We start from the raw sequence: 23,191 nt of genomic DNA on the forward strand, positions 1-23,191 counted from the left end.
AGCATAAGCTAAAACAGCATGAGAAGTGGCCCTTATTTCCATTTCGGGTGTAACTGCCAGAAACAACTATTTTCAATATTTGGAAAGGCAAAACTTGAACTTGAGGACTTTAATAAAAATTATAACAACCTATTAAAATCAAGGAGACTTAACCTTTCACAATTTCAAGAGTTAGTTTTTTTCCACGACAATTTGGAAAATAAAAAACTTCAAGCGTTGCTTCCATCACCAGCATCTACATTCAACTGCCCATTGTTTAAGTGACTGAACATGAGCAACATCATGTAATGTCTTATTCCTCTCAACAGTATGAAGAGACTAAGAATTGGAGTTAAATCTAATATTTGGACTAAAATAATTTTCACAATACGTGCAACAAAATACCAGCTTGTCTCAGAAGCAAGTCTCTTCAAAACAGCTTTGTCTTTTACATTTAGAATTTTTCTGTCTGGTAAGATGCAAGTATAATGGAAGTCTAACATCTACAGTTATGTAAGTACACACCCCCCCGCATACATCACTAGTAAATAATCAGACTGCATACAAGATTATTTGTAAAAGTAGTAAAACCCTTTGATGCTCCATATTTATGCTGGCAAATAGCTCTCCTGATATAAAAGGCACTTTGAAAACCCAATATGGTTTGGTTCATTAAGTTTGCAAAGTACAAACAATTGTACAAACATACAATTATATTGAAGCATGTCAACTGTTGTGACATTGTCTACAAAACAAGTTTCCAATTGCCGATAACACTGGTTTTATGGGAATGAGCAGTGGTTTCAGCAGCTTTACTGAAGACATGACAGGGTTTCCAGTACCACAACCTTATTAAGTAAAAAAACCCTCAAAAACTTACAAGTTTAGGGGCCCCAGAAAAAACAAGACCCAAAGTCCATAACATTCATTCAATATTTACTCCTTAGAAGCGAACTTCCTCTGTAGCCCGAGGGCAGAGATCTATTCAGTCAATTCCAGACGTGGTGGAGGCAGGCTCTGTCTCAAGAACTGTTGCTACACCAGTACAGTACTGAAGAAAACTTTGGTCCAACAGCACCATTCCAGAAACTGACTACATGGCTGCAACATCAATCTGTATGTAAAGCTGCCTTACTCCCGCCTGTGGAAAAGGGAAGGAGGGTTAAAACTGCTGTCAAGCCAAAGCAGTTTCCTGTCCTGAACATCAGCCCACAACAGTAAGTGACCTAGCAAAAAACCTAAACAACTTATTTTTCTGTAATTCATCTCCACATTTAGCACATCACTCAGAGAACACCAGGTGAGTAAGGAGTTCTTCCCCAAGTCAAGTGCACACACATAATGATGTATTAACATTAGCTTTGCTGCATTACCTCTTCTGATTCATCCTAAATAACTGCCACACGTGAAGCTGCACAAAAGCAATTTTTACTTTCTTTTGTGCCAGTTTAACTTCCTGAAAAGCAAGGTGCTTGAAGAACTGTCAGTTTAAAATGGAGCTAAGCACAAGAGCGTGACATGGGACTTGTTCAAACCAGTTCTACATTATGAACCTATCCAGAAAGCCACCACATGGGCAAGCTGCCAATGCAGCGAAAAGCCTGAGTAGGTCCAGTCTGTGGTGAGAAACTCTATCGGAAGAGAAGCCTCATCTGTTTTCTTAGTTGCTTATAGGTCAACATAGATCAACCCCATTTGATACATGCCATAAAGTGGCATGAAAAAGTAATGCAGAGAGGTACAGTAATTCCATCTACACAACTGAGTATTTTGAAATTGTTCTATGCAGCTGGAGCAGGGAAGCTTTTCAAAACAGATATCAAACTCAGAAATATTTAAACTTTCTTGATAAGAATTACAATGTCACATCAAGCAATTTACACTTTGAGATGTGATTTCCACTGACAAGACATACCTGAGTAAAAATATTGTGAGTCTGGCTTAGAATCCACCTCCCATCAGCATCAGGAGCTACTAGTAACTTCAAAGTCCCTATGTAAACATCAGTACAGAGGGTCCAGAAATGTGGATCGTGTAAACTGTAGACTCCTTGCAACTGCTGCACCTAAAAATAGAGGCAAATTTTAGAAAGTGTATTTCAGAAAATATTTTTCTGTACTATGGTTTTTTACAGTATTATAAAAGCCAATGCATTCTTTTACTTCAAGTTCACTGTGCATTTTGTCATCTTTCACCAAAATTTTTTATTACTATCTCAGTTATTGTAAGGAAGATGAAGACATATGGATTTGTGTCCATGTCATGATTTTCTGTATGTGTTGTGATTTTGTACCCTGCTGCATTTACATTCTACATATATTTTACTGAAACCAATTCTGAAAATAGAGGTGTTCATGAGAGAAATTCAGTTACTGGATTTGAGATGGCATGCAGTTAAAACTGCCCTTTTTGCAAATGTGCGAATTCTGCCACGAAACAATTTGTGAGATTCTAACTTTAACAGAAATATATTCATATATTATTTACAATTTTGTGAGGGCTTAGATGTGTCCTGCCAATCCCTTTGTTTTTTCCTCTTTCCACTTTCAGCAAACCCTCCATGAGATGATTATAACCTGTAACTCCCAAGGAAAGGCAGCACTCATTCAAGTGCTTTATATTAACTTTGCAAAGGCACTTCATGGCATACTAATAGAAAAGTTAAGTAGGAGAATAGGTCAAATCCAGAGTAATTTTGTATTCTTATAAATACACTTCCAATGTTATGTATAAGCATGAAGTACTTTGGGAGGAATAGCTTCAGGATCTATTTTTCTAAACTAACATAGGAAATTTTTAAAACACAAACTGAGGTGAAGCTACATGCAATTTAGGACTCTGGGAAACAATTAAACTGGTACCTCCATTTGTGTATTCTAGGGTACCTTTGACTGGCAAAACATCATAAAATCATTCCTTTTACTGGAAAAACATCATAAAATATCCTCATACACACAGCTGAGACTCAGTCAAGTCAGCAGCTTGATCAGTCAGAGCAAAAACAGCTTAAAGAGCTCACCCTCTGGTAGCACTGAGGCAGGGCATTTTCCAGGGAAGGAGGAGTTCGCTGCATCAAAATCCCAATGGACTCTTTTAGAAGTGGAACAATACTAGAAAGAAAAAAAGGAAATTAGCTGTTATTACATTTTCAAAAGGTGCAAGGAACAACCTAAGATTCCTTAATGCTGAGAAATTTTTCTCTAGTTCTTCCGTCAGAAGCTGAGAAAGCCACCGTGAAAACCCAGTATAGAAAATAAAAGGATTGACAAAATTGCTATGATGTCCTATCAAAGGCAAGATTATTTCTCCCCCATGGTTTCCAGAATCAACTGGTGGTCAGTCACAAAAGATTAATGGTTTAATCACGGGACTGGAGATGAAATCTCTTGGTATCTTGGAAGTTATACAACAAAGCAGCGGTATAGCTCAAAACCAACTTCAGTGGCAAATCATTCACAAGCAACCATAAAAATACTCAACTGAAATTGGGTTTGCTTTTGTGTTTGGTTTAAGGCATATTTTTCTTATGAACTAAGATAATAATGGGGTAATCATAAAACAAAATTAGTGTGGAACAGACCAGCTACAACAGTTATTTTGTCAGAAACAGACAACTTGGCATATTCTTGAAGTGAACTAAGTGTAGGGTCTCATCCAAGCTCAAGGGTTAAACATTTGGAAGCAATTAGAGGTTCCCTCCTGGCCAAATGGTCTTGTTTAATCAGCAAACTAAGAAGACATTTAATACCCTTTTTTATTATTATTACTTTTTGTTTTTTAATAAAACCAGGAGAGCAGTAAGCCTATACCCTGAAGCTACCACTAACAGGTCATACTCTTACTAAGTATTCAGCATGATGATATTTTTTGTTTAGGAGTAGTGCATCATGTCTGGTTCAGTCGAGCATTCTAAAATTTTCAAGTGGATGACAAATATCTATAGCCCAACAGTAAAGCTGAAATAGCAATTTAATTTCAAGAACATGCAAGTCACCTAACATTCTGGACTGAAAGTGATTATATATTGCAGAAACTGCAAGCTTCATTTCAGAGTTCAGCACTGGCATCACAGCTGCAGTACATGGAGTTATGGGATTAAAAGCACACCTGAAACATTTGTAAGAGATTAACTGGACCAGTTGTTAAAGGACACTGCAGAACCTTTGATTATAATCTCATGAAGTGATGTGGAATGCATGGCACAGAGCAGCTGTGTATTTGCAGATGTGAACAGATGACCTAATAATTTTTTTAAAAGTTTCCATTTGAACATGGGGCAGTGCTGGCTGATGGACTGCTCAGCTCACTCCCTGGCTACACCTTGGCCAGGGTGGGAGGGAGCGAGAGGCTGCGTGACTCTTGTCTAATGAACCCCTGGAAAAAACACCACCCTAAAATTGAGCCTTCTTGCAGACACAATGGTTGTTCCAGCCAAATTCACTGCCTGGTACCCTCCAGCACATGGCCTCCCACGTTTGCACTGCCACCAAGGCATCGGCTCAGAAATAGGAAGAAGCAATTAGGGGCAAGCAGGAGCTGCCTAAACTAGACCTGTCACCAAGACAAACATTTAGCAATGCAATAACTGTCAATCTGTCTAAAGAAAGCTTAATTGGAGTGTCACATTCTACAGTGGATTACAGAAGTTTAGGGAAAAAGGGTTCTCTTATTAATGGACCCATCTCACTAAATAATGTCCATGTCACAAGCATTACATCAAAGGGAGCTGGAGCTGCCAACACACTCCACTGATGAATTGATTTCAGTTTAACTTCCTATTTAAAATGCAGGTTTGTTTCTTAAAAAAAAAAAACAAACCTTGAAATACACAAGTTCAGGATGCAAAGTGAATGCAAGAATTTTGAACACTATTCCATTCCCATAAATTTAACAAGGCCTGTCTAGCATATGCACCCAAAGGTTTCAAAAACCATACAGGCTGCATTTTTTTTCCCAGGGAAACAACTAAAGGAATAGAGAATGTAGTAGTCTGCCTTTTAATTGAAACATACCACTAAGAGTGAGAATAGCCATGAAAGAAAGCTAACAAAAATGTCTAATTTGTACAACTTATTTACACTAATAACACTGATGTACCTTATCAGATGGAAGAGAAATTAATTGTAAAGTAGATTTGAAGAGATGGGCTATGAAACGAGAATATCTTAAAAGTCCAAAGAATAGAGGTAAATCAGGATGTGGCTTGATACTGTTGGTGAAAGTTGAAGCATATCCCAGGTCACACCTTCTTCCTGTATCTTAAGAGCCAGTGTTGAGATACAAAGTTTATCTTTTGCAAGGCTGAAAAGCCAAAAGCCAGCTGCAGTGATGTGACAGGCCCTCACAAAAGCTGCTCAGAGCACAGGCAGCCATGGATGCCCCTCTGCATCCAAAGGGATATACTAGCTCACATGGTACCTTTGTAAGCCCAACTAACAGACAACAAACAACAGAATCCAGTTTTACGATGCCTGATGTTTTCCATTGTTTCATGCATACTACTGAAGTACAAAACCTTTAATTTAAAAACCAAAACTCCACAGAGTATGCTCTTTTTCAAACATTAAGTAAAACCAGTATTACCTCATCACTAGCAGGCCCTAGAAATATCAGTTCCACTTCATGTGACTGAAGAAAGCATAAGGGAAGATGACAAAACCAAGCTGGCTGAAAATACAGTTAGAGATTTTGACCAAGCTTTCTCTTTTCTTTGGCTTAGTCATTAGTGAAAAAAAAAAAAAGTGGCCGCCTGCACAGCAACTATTGCACTGGTGCTTCCCCCCTTGCTTGTTTTAATTTAAAAGACTATTGAGGAAAACAAATAATGCTGAATTCTCATCAACTGGAAAGCTTCTCATGCATTAGCAGTCACTAAGCTCTGCTATTAAAGTAGACACAATTCCATTGCTTTCTGATTACCAAGCCTTAAAGTAAAATATCACACTCTTTTACAAGACAAATAAATAAAATTTGAAAGAGGAACTAACCCATAGCAAGATTTGGATAAAAACATATCCTCTACAAAAGCCAGAAAAGCAAAGGCAGCTATTGTTACAGCACATCACATCTACACATGCACTGGTGCACAAGTGAAAGGTGCTCAAACAAATCAAAATGAACTAACTACTGACATAAATCTGATAAATCCAGCCTGCCACTACTACACCTGGATTGATTAAAAATTAAGAGTGAAAGCATCAAACTCTTATTTAACCTGAATCACATTCAGATAACTCATGCCCATTCCAGTGCCATCCTGTTTATGCCACTGTTTCTGTAGGCACAGCCAGCAAGACCCCAGCATTGTCAGGACCTTGGACTGCAAAGCTGAAAATAATTCCAGTGAAAGAACCCTTCAGACACACATGGACCTCAGAGTGCAGCAGGAAATTCATTCAGGGCTCTCAGCAGTAAGAAAATAGGGGGTATTTGTGACAGGTCGTGTGGAAGGTAAGCAAACATTGCTGTAGTACCTACAATGTAGTACCTTGACTCTCAAGCAAGGCTGGCAGGTACCATTACCCTGTAAATAAAGGTAGTGCTTGACATTTAGCAATAATGGCTTAAAATAACACCAACAACAAACACGCTAGTTTGGAGGAGTTTTGCTATAGAAAATTCCTTCTGAATCTTAAGGAATGAAGCACTTAATTTAAAAAAGTAATTTTTTTAATACTGCTATGCCCCAAACATGAAAGGCTTCAAATGATACTGGCACACCCTCTCCCAAAGCTCTTTCATATTATATCATGTTCAAGCAGCTCAAGATTTTATGCAAAAAATTATGTAACCCATGGAAACAACTTCACTAAATGACTGAAGTAAATTGCCTCATTTCTTTGACCACTTAATATACAGTCTGCATGCTCTGTGCAATCTAGTATCAGATTGAGTCTACTGTGCCTTTCTAGAAACATGTGGGTCTAATAGTGGTTTAGGACAAACTTGATTTATACCAGAGTTGTGGCTTTTGTGTGGCGACTAGTTTCACATAGCTGACTAAAATACTAAAATTGCTTCAACATTTCAGAATAAGGCTTAGAATACTAATGTTAAAAGCTAAATGAGTAATGTTAAAAACTAATGAGTATTAAAAACAGTTCAGAGACTTGGGAAATTGTTTATTGATTCAAGGCACATATAATTATGCAGACAACACTTTGGAAAAAACTTAAACAGTGTCAGTCTAAACTACAATGAAATATTTAAGCTTTTGTTAAAAAAATTAAAATGCTGGTAAAACAGACTTCTCTATTTTAAGCATGTCCCATTTATGCTTTACTTGCATGAGATAGTACAGAGTAATCGAAGAAAGAGTCATCAGATATTAGTGGTTGCATCCAGGAAAATTCAGATCCCACACAGGATTTTCACTGTGCAGTCAGAATGTTCTGTGCTAACACATGAGGAGTTAGGCAGAGAATGTCATCCTAGAGCACCCTTAGCAAAGGATCACAGGAGCAACACAGCAACTGTGTCAGCAGCTGACAATTTGCACTAATTAGAGATGTTGTCTGCAAGAAGGCTCAACCATTTGATTTAAAAGCACTGCCTGACTTCTCTGAAGAAGCATTGCTTAACCCCTCTGCACATACACAAGGCAAAACAGGTTATCAAGTGGAGTCTGTACAGCTTTACCCTGCACCAGTGAGATTTTCAGTCATCTTATGCAGGTATTTTTATGATTTCTTCAGCAAGTGTGGCCATCATTTCAGAAACCTGAACAGAGAAGACTCACTAATAGCAGCAGGCAAGGCTTGAATAAACCAGAGAGAGCTGCCCAGCACTGAAGCAAGCAAACCCTCAATATAAAACCCATGAACAGTTATTTCACATAGACACAAGCAATCCTGGATTAAGAGCAATGATCTTCCTCTGCATTCTCATGCAATAGCTTTGATATTCTACTGGTTCACAAGACATAGTTCCACAAAAGGCCAACAAGGATTTCTGCTCTGCCTTTATTCCTTCCTTGTATACAAAAGTATACAAAGGATACAGATTAAAAAATGAAAACAAAACCTAAAGAGAACCAAACTAAAAAAAACCCACAGCAACAAAACACCCTAACAAAACAACAGAGAAACAGAAGTCCTGGACCTAACCTACCCCCTACTCATACCCTGCAGACTCTCTAAGTCAGACCATTAAGCAGTAACTTGGAGGATACAGTTCCAATTAGGGCAAAGTCTCTAAAAACTTTTGAATGACTTTCAAAAACTTCCAGACTGGCTGTTGCATCTCTGGCTCAAAACTATGCTTCTTTTATTACAGCCACAAAGATCCTGATTACAGAACAGATACTGATTTTTAAACACACATGAATGGGGTCTGCTTGTTGGGGCACACACTCACTCTTACTCCACTCTACCTTATCAAAGTTGGTTTAACAGTAAAAGGGACACAAACAAAATCTGTTTAAAATGAATATTTGTCAAAGACAATTATCTAATCTGAAGCCAAATTTACCCCAAAAATTACTTAAGGTTTCAAATGGGCACACAGAAATTGACAGCAGCTCCTGTACTATAAATTGAACATCCCAGTCCTTCCCACCTCAAACCCACAAGTATCCCATGAGGAGACAGACAATTAAAAAACCCCAAACAAATAAACCTCAATACCCTAATATCCCTCCCCCAACTAGACACACCTCTAGCCATTAGCAATTTCAAGTATTTTTGCAATGTTATTCCCCTCAAATTTTGAATTTCACAGAACTTCAGTAGTTTTTTCCCTCTGTGTTAGATTTAGATGACTTTAAAAGATTAACTAAAAGACTATTACATATCCCAGCAAGAATCACCTGGGCTCCCATATTACTGTTACAGAAGACCACCTTGTGGGAAAATCTGAAAATCCTTTTGCACTAACTCTTAAAGGACACTTCAAACACAGCATTGTGAAGAATAAGGCAAAATTAACAGTGCTTTTATGTCCAGAGGTGTAAATGAAGATTACTAAAATCAAACACCACAGAAAGGGACTCAAGTTCTCAACCGCCATCTGAAACTGCCAGTAATGTTTATGATCCTAAAGTGCATTTCAAGCAAAACCATCAATAGTTCAGTCTGTTGGGCTGTTTAGAAGACAAATAAAATACCAACACAAAACCAGCCAACCCTGCAATTAATGCTGGCTCCACTGATGTGCCAGGATGTGTCAGATGGCAAGAAATGCAGGCTCGCTTCTATCAACTATGATGCAGTGACTGCACTGATAGCAAAATCATTCTACTGATCATTTATAACACTGTGGACCCACAAAATAATGTTATAGGCTGAAGTGTGGCCTAAGATCAAAAGACACATCAAACAGTGAACTTTTCCAGCATTTTCAGCATAACACATGGGTCTCAAATGTTCCTTCTATCTGTGCTAGAAAACCTATAAACAGCATTATTATGACACCTCTATTATGGAATTCAGTGTAATTTTAACTACTGTAAGAACAGAAAAAAAAAATTGAATTGTCATTCATGGGATATCTTCTTCTGTACACAAAGCTGGACCCTTAAAATACAAAGTGTATGGAAACCTTTTACTCAGCTATTATCTGTACCTCAGCAATAGTTTCTTCCCCCTTGGAAACTTGCACATTTTCTTTCCCATTTTTTGAGATTTCAGTACTAGAAGTAGTTTGTAATAATTTGTCATTTATGAAATTACAGAATGTTGAAGTCAAAATCTCTGAAGTTCAAATTAAAGTGTTGATTTAATAGTGATTTCTAGCACAAACATTTCTGTGGGCGTTGTGTCTGAAGCCTGCTGCCCTACTTTGACGAGCAGGGAGATTCACATCAATAATCCTGTGAATGCTGCCATGCACAAGCCATAAACAAGCCATACATGGTATGAGCAGAAGTAGCTGCAGTTCATCAGATGACACTCACCACTGCTGAACAGACAAAGATATTGAGTTATTAGGTTGTAACTGGAGTTGTGGCACACTGCCCTATGGCACCATTGAAACTGCTGCCAAAAAAGTCTCGTAACATCACTCAATGAAATATTTGCTTGACCAGTCTAATCCAAGTAGCTTCACATTCACAGTGATCTTGGCAAGAAACAACTGTGAAATCCAGAAGTACGTGAAGCATTTCCATCAGATCTTAAAAGGAATAAAGGTATCTCAGAGTGCAAATGCAAAGTAAAAGACAGTTCTTGTTGATATAAGAAAACAAAATCAAAACCTAGCAGCCTTGATTTATGAAGGAAAAGGGCACATCCTGTGCCAGCAGTTGCCCTGAAACCATTCTGCTCCATTTACTGGAGTACATTGGTTTATATAAGCATGTACTAAATACAGAGATGAAGCTTTCTACAGTTTGAACCTGAAAGACATTTTTGTAGTACTATGCAAAGAAGGACAAAACGCAGATTTAAGAAGGAAAGTTGTAGCTGTAGAAAAAGGAAAAGATAGTTCATGTAAGAGCTCACCAGAATGACTGTACAGAACAGAGGTAACACACCACTCTTGGAAGAAAAGCAAATGTTGGAAGTCATTAGCATAACAAAAGCCTTTTTTCTTCTGAGCTGCAATTTCTGCTGTAACTAACATCAAAAATCCTACCAAATAGCAGTGACAGCAACACTTACCTTACACCTATAAGTAGTGCTATCAGCATTGAACAAATAGGATCTGCTATCATTAGACCATAGTTCTGCATCAGTATAGCAGATATGATTACACCAATACTTCCCAGTGTGTCTGCCACAATGTGCAGAAATACACCTGTAAGAGATCAAGTGACACCATTACAACTTGCTGTTCTTAAAGCTAATGGAGCATTTCAGAGATGTTGTACAAAAAGAAGTCTCAAGAACTACATAATATGATCTATACTTTTTAAATTTGTGGTCAGTTTTGGGTCAAACAAATATTTTGAGGTATTTGTAGAATATGTGCCATCTGAAGAATTTACATTTTGTTATGCACTTAGCAGTATTGGGCATTTTATAGCAAGGCTATTAACTTGAACAGTGATTAACAGCTGCAGCCAGACTTGCTTCATCCAATGTTCACCCTTATTATAGTATGGAAACTCATATTTCCTGATGCCTGCAGCAGTGAGGTCTGTAGAAGATGTATAGAGTGTTAACAGAAACAGCTCTGCAAAGCTTCGACATGTGCTAATTGACAACACCTTCTAGAGTTATTTGGCAAAGAAATCCAAGACAAATAGTTTTTAGAATTAAACAATACATGAGAAGCCTTACTCTTATTCTGAAGAATAACACTTCCTTCAAGTACAAAGAAACACATACTAGTCAAAGTTTAGCCTTTGGAGCTCTCTGCTGGCAGTGACTGGAAGTCATTCAGAAACAGCTTTTTGAAAGCAATTCTCCAAACAGGTAATCCCCTCTTCTAAAAACAACACACCACTATAAACCAGCTCTTTAGGGATTTCTCCAAGTGTGCATTTGTACTGGGTCTGGCTGGGACAGAGCTGCGTTTCTCCACAGCAGCCTGCATCAGGGCCTTCTGTTTCTCATGACCCCACAGCAGGAAGGCTGGGGTGAGCAAGATGCTGGGAGGGCACACAGCCAGGCCAGCTGATCCAGATGGACCAGAGGGGCATTTCATACCATCCAACACCATGCTCCCCAATAACACTAGTGTTGTCTTTCTGCTGCTCAGACTTCCCTAGGCACTGATCTGCTGGTGGGATGTGATTGCTTGTGAGTGATTGTCTTGACAGTGACTGCCTTCACAGTAAACTTGGTCAGGTTTTTCCTTCAATATTGAAAAATTAAAATAAAATCAGGTCTTTTAAATATACTTCAATTAAAATGAGTCTTTCACAAAAAGACTGACTTTCAAATGTCTTCAACTGAAGTACTGAGTATACATATACACAATACAGTGTACTGTAAATTTTGGAAGAACTTGTAAATGCTCCTTCTCAAGGATTACAAACAAGCCAGAACATCATCCAATAAGAGAAAACCCTACATACATTTGGGTATGCCAAATAATTACTACCTCCTACATCTAATAATTGTTTCCCCTTAACTTCTGAACATTTAAAAAAAGCAAAATAAAACCAACAAACAGCCAACCAAAGCTCAAAACCAACATCTAAATTATCCATAACTAATGCTCAGGAGATCAGGGACTCCAATACTACTTCAAGAAATTTAGAAGCATTACCATCTGCTCTAAACCAACTCTAAGAGCTTGATGAAATGCAAGTTTTGAGCTCAGGTACTCTTTATATCAATCTGCATCTTCATGTTACAGAACATATATTGCAATTAGGCTCCTTAGGTTTCTGCTTTTAACCACTCTTTCCTAGTTTTTCATTGATTTTTCAGCATTGATAACAGAAGCTGAATCCCAGCTTTTGGGATGTCTCTTTTAAACTGTGTTGACAGTGCATTACATTTAGACTTATGTGAATGTCTCAACACCTAGTCCTGCACAGGATACAGCAGAGCTGTTTACAGGGAGAATGGAACTTCATTAAAAAGCTCCTTTAAGAAAAACGTGGCATTTATCCACAGGAACCCTCTAAAACAGAGGTGTGACAGACCCAGGCAGGCAGACTGTGATAAAACAAATAAAGCATCATACTTATTCTCATCGTACCTTGTAAAATCTGTTTGCTGGATCCAGCCATTACTTCAAGGGAATGGTCATCTGTGAAGGCAATTATTGACACATTAACCTAGACAAAAGCTCTCTCTATTGGCCCTTCTGTTACACTCTTCCTTTCAGAAATGTCTTGGACAGACAGGCTGCTCCCAATGACCAGCTTTTACTCAAGCTATTGTTTTTTAACGCAGCAATTAAGTCTTAAATCCATTTTTTAAAATAAAAAATCCCTTTATGCAATAGATTTCTACATAGGTGTATATATAAATCATCTACATTTGTTCTTAATTAAAACAAATGGAGAAGTAAGACCTTGCTAGTACATAGCAAAATAAGACCCCTCAAGAAAACAAGCCATGAATAGAAATGAGAAGAGTAGGTTCAAATAAATTTGCTAACCAGAAATACTTCACTTAAGCAAGCATTTAAACTCAATGTAAAAAAACAAGGATAAGACTTGGATCTCTCATCCAAGCAGATTAATGCCTCTGTAGCATTAATCTGAAAGATATTTTAAGAAAAACTTGTTAAATGATAATAAAAGGCTTCTAGTGAAGATACACAATAATTTACACAACAGCTGATTTGAATATCAAACTGCTCTAGACAGATAGCTACATTCACTGCCAGGGTGGGGGCCCGGAAGGCAAGTTAGAGGCAGAAGCAGGGATCTCCTGCTTTCCAACCAAATTCCAGGAGATCTACTGGAAGACAAATGCCAATTTTCTAAGAATAGCAAGGAAGAGACAAGCAAATATTTTTATACTCTTTGTCACCTCCTGTCTGCCAGTTCCCACACTATTCCCTGCTCTGAATGCGCACATTTTGAGTCACATCAGATCTCAGCTTATGGCTTAGGCAGGAAGGACTGACAACCCTGCATTACCACGAGGCTTTCATTTGCATTGTTTCAAATAGGTGCTACCTACACATCCTCTTTTCCCATAGTGAAGGCTTGACCATATTTGACATGAATGTCTCTTCTCAGATTGTTTGCCTTCATGGAAAAGATTTCAGCATACCTAACACAACAAGCATCTTTTCCATAACCACCTTAAAACAGATTACAACTATACAAAATGGGAAAAGTCTTATTTGAGGTCACAAACCAAGTACAACTATCAATCCATAAGTAGCCAAAGTTCACTGGTTAATTTTTTCTAATATCTTGAGCTGTAAAATTATGGAGAACAAATGTACAAATGGAGAACAGTAGCAAAACAGCTCAACTTTGTCAAGTGATTTTAATGAAAAAATTGAAACAAGGCACCTGATAACTAATTTCACTATATTGCAATAGCATACAGCTGTTCCAGCTTTTGCCAACACACAACATTACAGTGCACACTCAAAAACCAGAGGTAAAGCAAAATCTTTAAAAACTAACATTGAAATTACTGCAAGTGAAACACAAAATGAGTCACAAAACATGATGGTGGCAGAGCACACTAGACTTTTAATGAAGCTCCTTCCATGTATGATCACAACAAGCTGACAACACACTCCTTTTATTTTTCAGTACGTTATTAACTGCAGATTTACATTGAGTCAGGATGGTCTATGATATCAACTCAGTACTTACCATGACAATAATCCTGACCATGAGAGTGTCCATGGCCGTGACCATGAGTGTGTCCATGGGAATGTTTATGTTCATGGCTGTGTCCATGATCTTTGTGACTGTGCCCATGGCTGAGACCACCGTTAAACAGGGAATGACTGTGCTCATGCCCTATAAACAAATAACACCATCAGAGTGAATTTATGAATACATAAAGGATGAGTAAAAGTACACTTATATTTGTTTCTCAGCTACTCAAAACCTATTCATCTTTTAGGTAATCTTAAGGGATGGCTTTAAATAAGAAACTTAACACAAAGTGTTTGTCATCTGTGGCTCTGCTGTGAAGACATATTTTATATATCTATATATAGATATAGCTAGATAGATACCTAAAATATACTAGGTTTGAGAACCTAGTATACATTCCCACTTTTGAGACTTCTTGTGCTAGTCTTCTAGTACAATTTGAAAAATGTACACTTCATTAGATAAAAGAACATCAAAAATATTGTTTTAAGAAAGCAGAAATTGACTGTCATTTGCAGATTAAAAATTCAAGCTTATATTGCTGCTTGAAGACCAAAGACTATGTTCCCCCACCAGTCTATGTAAGTTTATATGTTAAGCTCAAAGAGAGGCCCACAGGCTTTGCAAAAAAAAACCCAGAGAGTTTACCATGTGTATTTAGGCAAATAAATTCTGCATTTCAACTCAATGGGCACTAAGCTGAGAAACATCTGAGGCAGAATCATCTCATGCTTAAAATTTGGTTCAAATTGGTTTCTAAATTTGGTTTCTAAATTTTCCAGTCAGTACCTTGCTTAAGCCCACCTTAAATTTGTCCAAAAAGATGCTCTGCAAATCTCTTTCAATAAGTGCAGGAGAGTGCATTAACTCCAGAAAGCAGTTTCTGGACTCCTAGGTATTTCAGTTAATGGATATTAACATGAGAAGTACAACAGTGGCATAACAGGGCTGGTAATAAAACACCAAAGTCAACATAGCAATAGGTCACATACACACTTGGCTAGGGTTGTCATTAACAAGACATCAAATGTAATTCTGGAGTTCTCACTGGGGCATAAGGCCCTGGAACACTGGCTGCCAAGAAAGGAAACAGTACTGAAGTTACATCCTACCAGAGCTGTGGGAATGCCCATGACCTCCATGCTGAAAAACAAATATTCCTATCAGATTTACAATGAATCCCAGTATAGAAACAGGAAGAAGTCTCTCATGATGCACATCGGGAGGCTCAAGAGCTCTCTAAAAAAAAAAAATAAAATGAAACAAACCAAAAAGCAAATGTAGAGTTTTACAATCCCTTTACATTATTAAAAGGCACCACAAAACTACTTAGATACAGGAGCATTCTCATACATAACATATATATAGACATAATTAAAAATTACTCAGGACTTCCAGTTTTTGGGACGATACACAGACCAACTCTCAGTGTCTGAAAATAAAGTTCTATTATTAAAGCCGTGAAAGTACAGTAGAATATTCTGAGAGTCTAGCTCAGTTTTATCATAAGATTTGGCTATGCTGTGGGATGTGGCTCAACCCCATCTGAAAACATTTAGGTTTGTTGCAGTATGTAGATTGCTTAAGTCACCTATAAGGCTTCTAAGAGTCTAGAATGCCATTTCTTCCTTTCTTCTTAGAGAGATGAGGCAATGAGGGAAATGAAATGAAGACTCAGAACAAATTACGACATTTTTTCAAAATTCTCAAATCTAGATTGATTTTCTCCAATTCTTTTTTATCCTACTTCCTCTGGAATTTCTTTCTCAATGAGACACTATAGACCTAATAACATTTGCTTCTGAAGCTAAGTGTTGAGGAGTGTAAATTACTACTGACAGAGAAGAAAAACATTCACTATCTCTCCACAAGGATCAAAGGCATAGGCAGTGAACAGCAAGACAATAGAACATTTAGCACAGTAAAATTTTGAAGTAACTGAGAGAAAATTACCATCACAAGCAAAGAGACTATTAGCATGGGAGCTCAGATCAGCAGGAAGAGAATGATGTCTCAGTATTACCCTTGACTCTGTCACAGTTTTTAATTTTTCTAGTAAGTTTTGCTCCTGTTTCTAGATTTGAAGTTTTCCCAGCCTTTTAGGCAATTTCAGCCCAGTTTTAACTGGTTTTGAAGTATTTGCAAGCCTATGAATGTAGAAAAAACTCTTCCCAATTCTCTGTTAATAAAAGAAAAACTCAATAGACTTACTCTGAACTAGGACTCTAAACAAATTTATAGTGTATTTCCCGTTAAAAAGTATAAGCATTAATTCAAGCTGATTAGAAATAGTTATCAGCTTTACTCTTAATCCTTGATGTTGCCCTTAATGTCTAAATTACAATCTTGAAATTATTACATGAACCATCACGTAAAAAAAATGCAAGAAGAAAACCCTTGTAAATGTTTAAGCTATTACTAATTGCCATTTATACCAGACTTCGAGATTTGGAGAACAGTGTTCTTTCTTTAACAAGCTAGTTCAACTTCTCAGCATGTTACTTATGAGTAACTTCTCTGCTCTTAATGACTAGTTTGGGCCTTTCTTTCTTGGCCTCATTTGTTCTTTAACAATGAGAAGTGAAGATCTTTCTAAGACATCCTTAACTGGCTTTAAAAAAAGGACAGGCTCCATCTCACAGAATCTTTACACATAAACAAAATACACTGTTTAAGAAGCTAGTACAGATAAACTGAAAAAGCTGGATTGCTGTCATTCAACAGCAATTTCAGATGGCCCTATTCTCTGTTCAAATCATGGATTTCTAATCAATTATGAGCATAATTTAAATTTTCAATTAATTAATCTCAATAATTTATTCCTATTAAAAGCAGAAATGTTTATCCATATTAATTATAGACTGTAATAGTGTAATTGATTTCATAACATACCTCAACACCTTCAGAAAAAATGAAGAATGCTGTAAAGATGAGGAATAAGCCATTTACGAAACCAGCAAGTACTTCTGCTCGAACATAACTGCAAGAAACAAAAAAAATGTAATAGCAGATATTACCACTTTCATTTAAATGCTGAAAATTAGAACTTAAGGGACTGGAGTGCAATCTTCGAGTTCTCAAACAGTTATATTACACCAAATTTGCTAAATGAAAGATGGCGTATAAATTATGGATGAATATATAAAACTGACCACATTGTACTTTGACAGAAACTGCTAGATCCAGATCAGCCATTCTCTGATCTAGATGAAAGAAATCTTTCAGTGTGTCAAAATCTTTCCATTTAAGATTATGTCTACTCAAAATGTTATGGTATAAATGTAATTTGGAAGCCACAAACTAAGATAAGCACATGAAACCTAATCAAAGTTTTCTCATGTTAAGTTATATTCAATGTCAAACAGACATGTATTAATGTGCTTCCCCTCTAGAAGGTGGATTTTCAGCATGTTTTAAGTAGAAATTAATTATTTCAAACATCAAATTTTGACAATAACAAACGGCCAGGTTAGAATAATAAGTAATTTCAATGTGCCAAACATCAGACTTTAATAAAGTGTGGCTGTTCTCTGATAAATGGAACACCAGCTGTTTAAATGCTCAGCAGTAATTAATACAGAACGTGCTTTCACTGCAATTAGTTCATGGTACGATTCTCTCTAAATTGATTTCTATGCACACTGGAGCTTCCACCTAAATTAAACTGTGCTTCAAGTTTCAAACTATATGATTCACACTTAAGCAAGGCAGCTGAAGCTAAATGCTGACAGGTCAATAATGCTATGGGGAATGCCCCTGTTACAACTCATTTGCTGTTAATCAGTATTACCAATTGATAATATGGTACCACCAGTACTGTTTTACAGGGCACAGCTACCATGGTCAGTGGAACCAAGTGCCTGTCAGGCCAGCTGCAGCAGATAAATCCACCAAGGGCAGTCTGGGATGACACACCTCAGCCCTGAGGATGGCAGTCACAGCTCCCGAATCCTGCTGCTTCATGGCTTATAATCTCCAATGCAGCATCACTGAGACCTGGCTCCTTTCAGTTGTAACTTTCTGTTCCAAAGGAGGAGTGGGACACCAGCAGTCTGGGAATCCCTGTAATGCTCCTCACTGCACCATGAGGACAAACCCAGGATGTGGTTGCCTGCTCTTCATGGGTGTCATCAATACACAGCAATGCAGGGCAACTTTCTGACCTCTTGTTTCCACTAGTATGATCAGAGAGATCTTGGAAGTGATAAACCTCCTCCCCAAAAGCAATGCCTTCATATTTCTATTAACTTAGGTGTTTACATAGCTCACCTTAACAAAACCCTCACTTTCAACATAGTTTTTCCATGTTCAGCAAAAAGCTTTTGTTTGTAAGTGAAAAATAACTGCCTAAGCATTTACTATAATACATTAAGGTAACAGCCTGAAGTTTCTTACCCATATGAGAAAGCATCATTTGACCTCCATTTTGAAATAACTGAAGCTGCTAATCCAGCCAATAGAGCAGTACAGTCAAAAAACATATGAAAAGAATCTGATATCAGACCTAAACTGAAAGAGAACAGGAGAAAAGGGTTATGTTCCACATGCTACATGTTGAGTATGAAATAAACCCCGCAGACATTAATCTTTTACACACTAGCAGAATACACTGTGTTTCTAACCTTCAGGCATGGTTTTGCTAGCACAGAGGAGAAATCCACGCTTCATCACCAACACAAATATGATGCCAAAAGTGCTTTGGTCAGCTTTGGAGAAGACACTTTGGAAAAGTGCTTGGCAAAAAAATCTTCCTAGCGTATGATTTTGGTGATAGTGAAAAGTGGTTTCCACAGACACAAACCAATATCCCTGGAGTAGATGTACCCACAGCCACATCTCTCATCAACATAATTCAACTTTAAATCTTTGCCTTAGCAGTGGCAAGGCAGTGACTGGGAGATACACACCTCTCAGATCTAGAGGCTGAAGGAATTGGAGGCTGAGACCACATCTTAAATCTTATTTCGAAGACCAGCGCACAACTGTTTGTCAATCTTGATTGAGAAACACAGTTAAAGTGAACCAGCATGCTAAGAGGTTCAAAGCTACTTAAATTAGTTCATGAGTTAGCCAGTCAGTAGAACTTGTATCAGTTTGTAGGCTATAGGTAAACTGGGGTTAACACCACACACAAGTGCTGCCAAAGTTTATCAAATTACTCATGAACAGGTTCTGTAAGTCTGCAGGGAATTGTGTGCATTGAAACAAAAAAACAATGCTTCATATTTTAAAAGACATTTGATAGAGAGGTACTGTTGAGCAATTGTTAATCAACAGTCCCAAAAGTTCCATTTTCCCAGTACTCTGGTTATCCAAGAATAATTACATGTACAACTCAGTCCGTGAAAACTGAAGCACAAGAAGCAATTACTGGTTTAACAAGTTCTAGCGGATAGACACATATTCACATTGAAGTCAAATACAAAGTTTCATTAGCCAAAGTTCCAACCACTTCACATAACCAAACTATTTCAGCCTTACTGAAAACAATTAAAAGATTAATCTTAAGTGTTTCAGATTGAACACTCAACAGGGGAAGAAGTGGGTTTGAAGGAGAGGAAAGACCAAGTGTCTTGCTCTATATATTTATATATATACTTTATGGACATATATACTTTAACATACAGAGTTATACATACACACAACTATAAAATTTAAGGCAGAGGGATGATGGTATGGTATATTGTCCTCAGGTGCTGTAGCCACCAAAGCAGGAGAGATAAAGCTGTTCTGAACAAACTTCAAAACAAGACCCATACGCTGGATGCCTATGAAGCAGCAAAATGGAATTTGCCATTGAATTCTTCAAGGGTTTTGGCAACATCTTCCTCCTCCCCAAAATCAGGCAACGTATTTATGGAAACAGCTCATTTTAGATTTGGTTCTGAGCAGTTAGGAAGATCCAGTGAGGAAAAAACCCACCACAAAGCACATCAAGTACTCAGGTAGAAGGTAATTAGTGACAGTAACCCTAAGTTGTACTGATTGTGAAATGGAAGGAACAAGCATTGCTAAGCAGAGAGAGCTACTGCTTTCTGAGGGGATTGTGCTTTGGTGGTTTTTTGTTCCTTTTTTTTTTTTTTTAATAGAACCTTCTGGGAAAGAGAATTGTATAAGGACTGCTACTCTAACAAAATCCCATACAAGTTCTAGAACCAGAAATGATGCAGCAAGTTACCATGGCACTGTGCTCACACATGCAAATCTCACTAAGGCGAGACTTACCTTAAGTGCAACACCAATACAGCTGTGCTGCTTTCAAGACCTAAGCTAACAATTCCAGGTGGCCAGAGGCACGTGGATTTATCAGCAGGGTCAGCAGACTGCATTTGCAATGCAATTCACCTCATAGCATAACCATGCTCTGTATCATAGGTACAGCTACAAGACATTGAGCTGCACAAATGGCAGAAAGCCTGGTAAGAGACCAATCTCATTTCATCTGAGACTTTTTTGAAGTGACCTGTAAAGTAACAAGACCTTAGAAAAAATGGGTGCAAAGCGATCAAGCGATTCAGTCAACAACCAATACAGTGAACCAGCAGCAACATGGGATGCATGCAAGAACTCCTGTAGAACCAAACACATCATCCAGAATATAAACTAGTAGAAACCCTGTACTCCAACAGTGTCTAAATAAAGACACTTCCACAGCTGACTTAGTTTAACATCAAATTAAACAAATGTGCACATGTAGCAAATTTCAACCTTAAACAAGCAAACAAGCTCTCAGCCAGCAAACTCGTGACCAGTGACAGAACTCCAGGAAACGGCATGAAGCTGAGTAGGGGAGGGTTAGACTAGGCATTAGGAAAAGGTGTTTCAGCCACAGGGTGGCTGAGCACTGCAACAGGCTCCCCAGGGAAGTAGTCAAATCACCAAGCCTGACAGAGCTCAAGAAGCATTTGGACAACACTCTTTGCTGAGTTCAGAAAACAATCTATTTGGCAAAAAGAAGCTCAGGAGAATTTCTCATGTGAGGAGCAATGGAACTGCGTCTTCAAAATGACAAATTGATTCTCCCTATAGGGCTCCTTGTTTGCTTGTTACATGTTCACTTTTCCAAGGCATGACCTGTCTGCTTTGACTGCAGACATTCCTCATCATATTCTCTGCTACCCCTCTCTACTAAAGAGGTACTTGATAAGACCCTGTTTTGCTCTAGGCCAAAATCTAGACTTAGAGATACCCTAAACTAGTGACTGAAATATAAACAAAAGGTTCAATTAATGGCTATGCAGTAAATCCTAATTCTTAATCTCAAGAATGAACAAAAATAAGTGTCTTCTGAATTCCAGTATGCCATATTCTTCAGTGACAAAGTGTTGTGAGTGTCATTAAAGTTTCTCAGTTTAGTTATCTCATATACAGGACTTTTTAAGGTCACACTACAAAAAAAAAAAATTGTTATGTTTAAAAGACAGACATCAGAACAAAGTCACATGAACACAAAGCTCTTTATATCAGAACACCTAAGAAAAATATTTACATCTGCTGAGTTATTAGAAAAAAAAATCCATACTCAAATAGACAGACTATGCATTTAATAACCCTCAAACAACTGCAAAGTGAATGAACATAAAAGCCAAAACCAAACACATTCAAAATGGTCTATCTACCAAGATAGCATGCAGTGCTGTCATGGGCACAGACTATCTGGTGCCACAGTAACAACTACTGTAATCAAAGTTGAGGATTTTATAGTGTCATTTGAGAGATTCAGAACAACACTGCAAATATTAGGATGCAACCATTTCCAAATCCACACCACTGCATTCGCTCAGGACTCTTAAGAGTTCCAGTAATTTATGTCCATATTACAGCTTTTGGTAAGGAGGATTTAAATGACATTTCCACGCCAGTTCACTCTGAACTGAACTATTAACACAGACTGAAATATCATCATAAAACAACTATTCTATTGCAAATGACAGAAATACTAGCACCACTGCCTGTTCTTTACCTTTATACTGTACACCAGTACTGAAGTTATTCTGCATTTATTTTGCTACATATTTTTCAGTAGCAGTTTACTCAAGTCTCTTTTTTTTCACTCTTGTGAATTTTTGTGCTATGTAAAGTACCACTCAGCTACACAAGGATGTGTCAAATCCTGTTTCTCCCTCGAGACAAGGATGTTTTAGGCAGCGATATCCAGATATCAACCTACGGATGAAGCCACACTCCCCAGTAGAGAATCTCTGTGGCAAGCAGCAGCTACAGCCCCCGAGTCCCGTAAATCGGGCCAAGGCCAAGCTTCCTCCTCAGCAAAGCACCGAGCATAACAGCCATTCCAAACAGCATGCCTCCGCAACGCGCCGAGTCGCGCCCCCCGGCCGGAGCGCCTCCGCCGCATCGCCGGGACCCGGCAGAGGGGACGGTGGCGCCGGGTGCTGCCCACGAGAGCGGTCCCGGTCGGGGGAAGCTCTCCAGGGGTCCCCAAGGCTCTGCCAAGCGGCCCTTCCGAACAGCGGGCCAGGAGGCCCGGCCCCGCCGAGAGGAGACGTGGCACTGGCCGGGCGGGACGCGCCGCTTCCTGCGCGCTGCAGACGCGCTCGCCCCGCCGCGCCCCCGCCCCGGTTACCTGTTACTCCAGATGCCGTAGAGCAGCTCCACGAAGGCGAAGGAGAGGTTGAGACAGAGGAAGGAGAAGAGGTTGCGGGAAGTCTTGTCCGCCAGGATAGACCTGAGCACGGAGCACACCGCGGGTCACCGGCCGCCGGTACAGCGCCAGGAGGCCGGAGCCACTAGCCCGGCGGCCCGGGCGCCTCGGCACCAACCAGCAGAGCCCCTCCATGGGAGCTCGGCCGCGGCGCCGGCAGCGCCCGGCCTGGCCTGCCCTGGGCTACTCACCTGAACCAGCCCGACACCTTCCTGAGCAGATTAAGCCTGGGCGGCTTGTACTCATCGTCTTTGATGGAGAGGGGCAGCATCTTTCCGGCGGCGGAGCCGCGGCGCGCCGGGCCGGCAGGACGGGCAGGCGGGGCGGGAGCGCTGCCCGGCCGGCCCACACGCCGCTTCCGG

At 38.9% G+C, this 23,191-nt stretch overlaps 1 protein-coding gene across 4 annotated transcripts; it reads right to left on the bottom strand.

Annotated features, from left to right (window-relative positions):
- Positions 1-94: 94 nt before the first annotated feature.
- SLC30A7 (solute carrier family 30 member 7) lies at positions 95-23,180 on the bottom strand. Of its 4 annotated transcripts, none has more exons than XM_041483504.1 (11): positions 23,021-23,180; positions 22,752-22,853; positions 18,563-18,671; positions 17,060-17,147; positions 15,280-15,406; positions 14,159-14,308; positions 12,571-12,621; positions 10,578-10,713; positions 2,999-3,089; positions 1,895-2,044; positions 95-1,120 (listed from the first exon to the last, which is right to left on the bottom strand). In XM_041483504.1, exons 1-11 carry the CDS (start codon positions 23,073-23,075, stop codon positions 1,073-1,075), a joined length of 1,107 nt encoding a protein of 368 aa, XP_041339438.1. In that variant the 5' UTR covers positions 23,076-23,180; the 3' UTR covers positions 95-1,072. The 4 variants fall into 4 exon arrangements, with proteins under 4 accessions (XP_041339438.1, XP_041339437.1, XP_041339440.1 ...); XM_041483503.1 differs by having other exon boundaries at positions 18,563-18,676; positions 23,021-23,100; XM_041483506.1 differs by lacking the exons at positions 22,752-22,853; positions 23,021-23,180 and adding an exon at positions 22,131-22,707 and having other exon boundaries at positions 18,563-18,676.
- Positions 23,181-23,191: the final 11 nt, after the last annotated feature.

Source organism: Pyrgilauda ruficollis, unplaced genomic scaffold (assembly GCF_017590135.1).
Source record: "Pyrgilauda ruficollis isolate IOZ18807 unplaced genomic scaffold, ASM1759013v1 scaffold6, whole genome shotgun sequence".
Taxonomy (NCBI): Eukaryota; Metazoa; Chordata; class Aves; order Passeriformes; family Passeridae; genus Pyrgilauda; species Pyrgilauda ruficollis.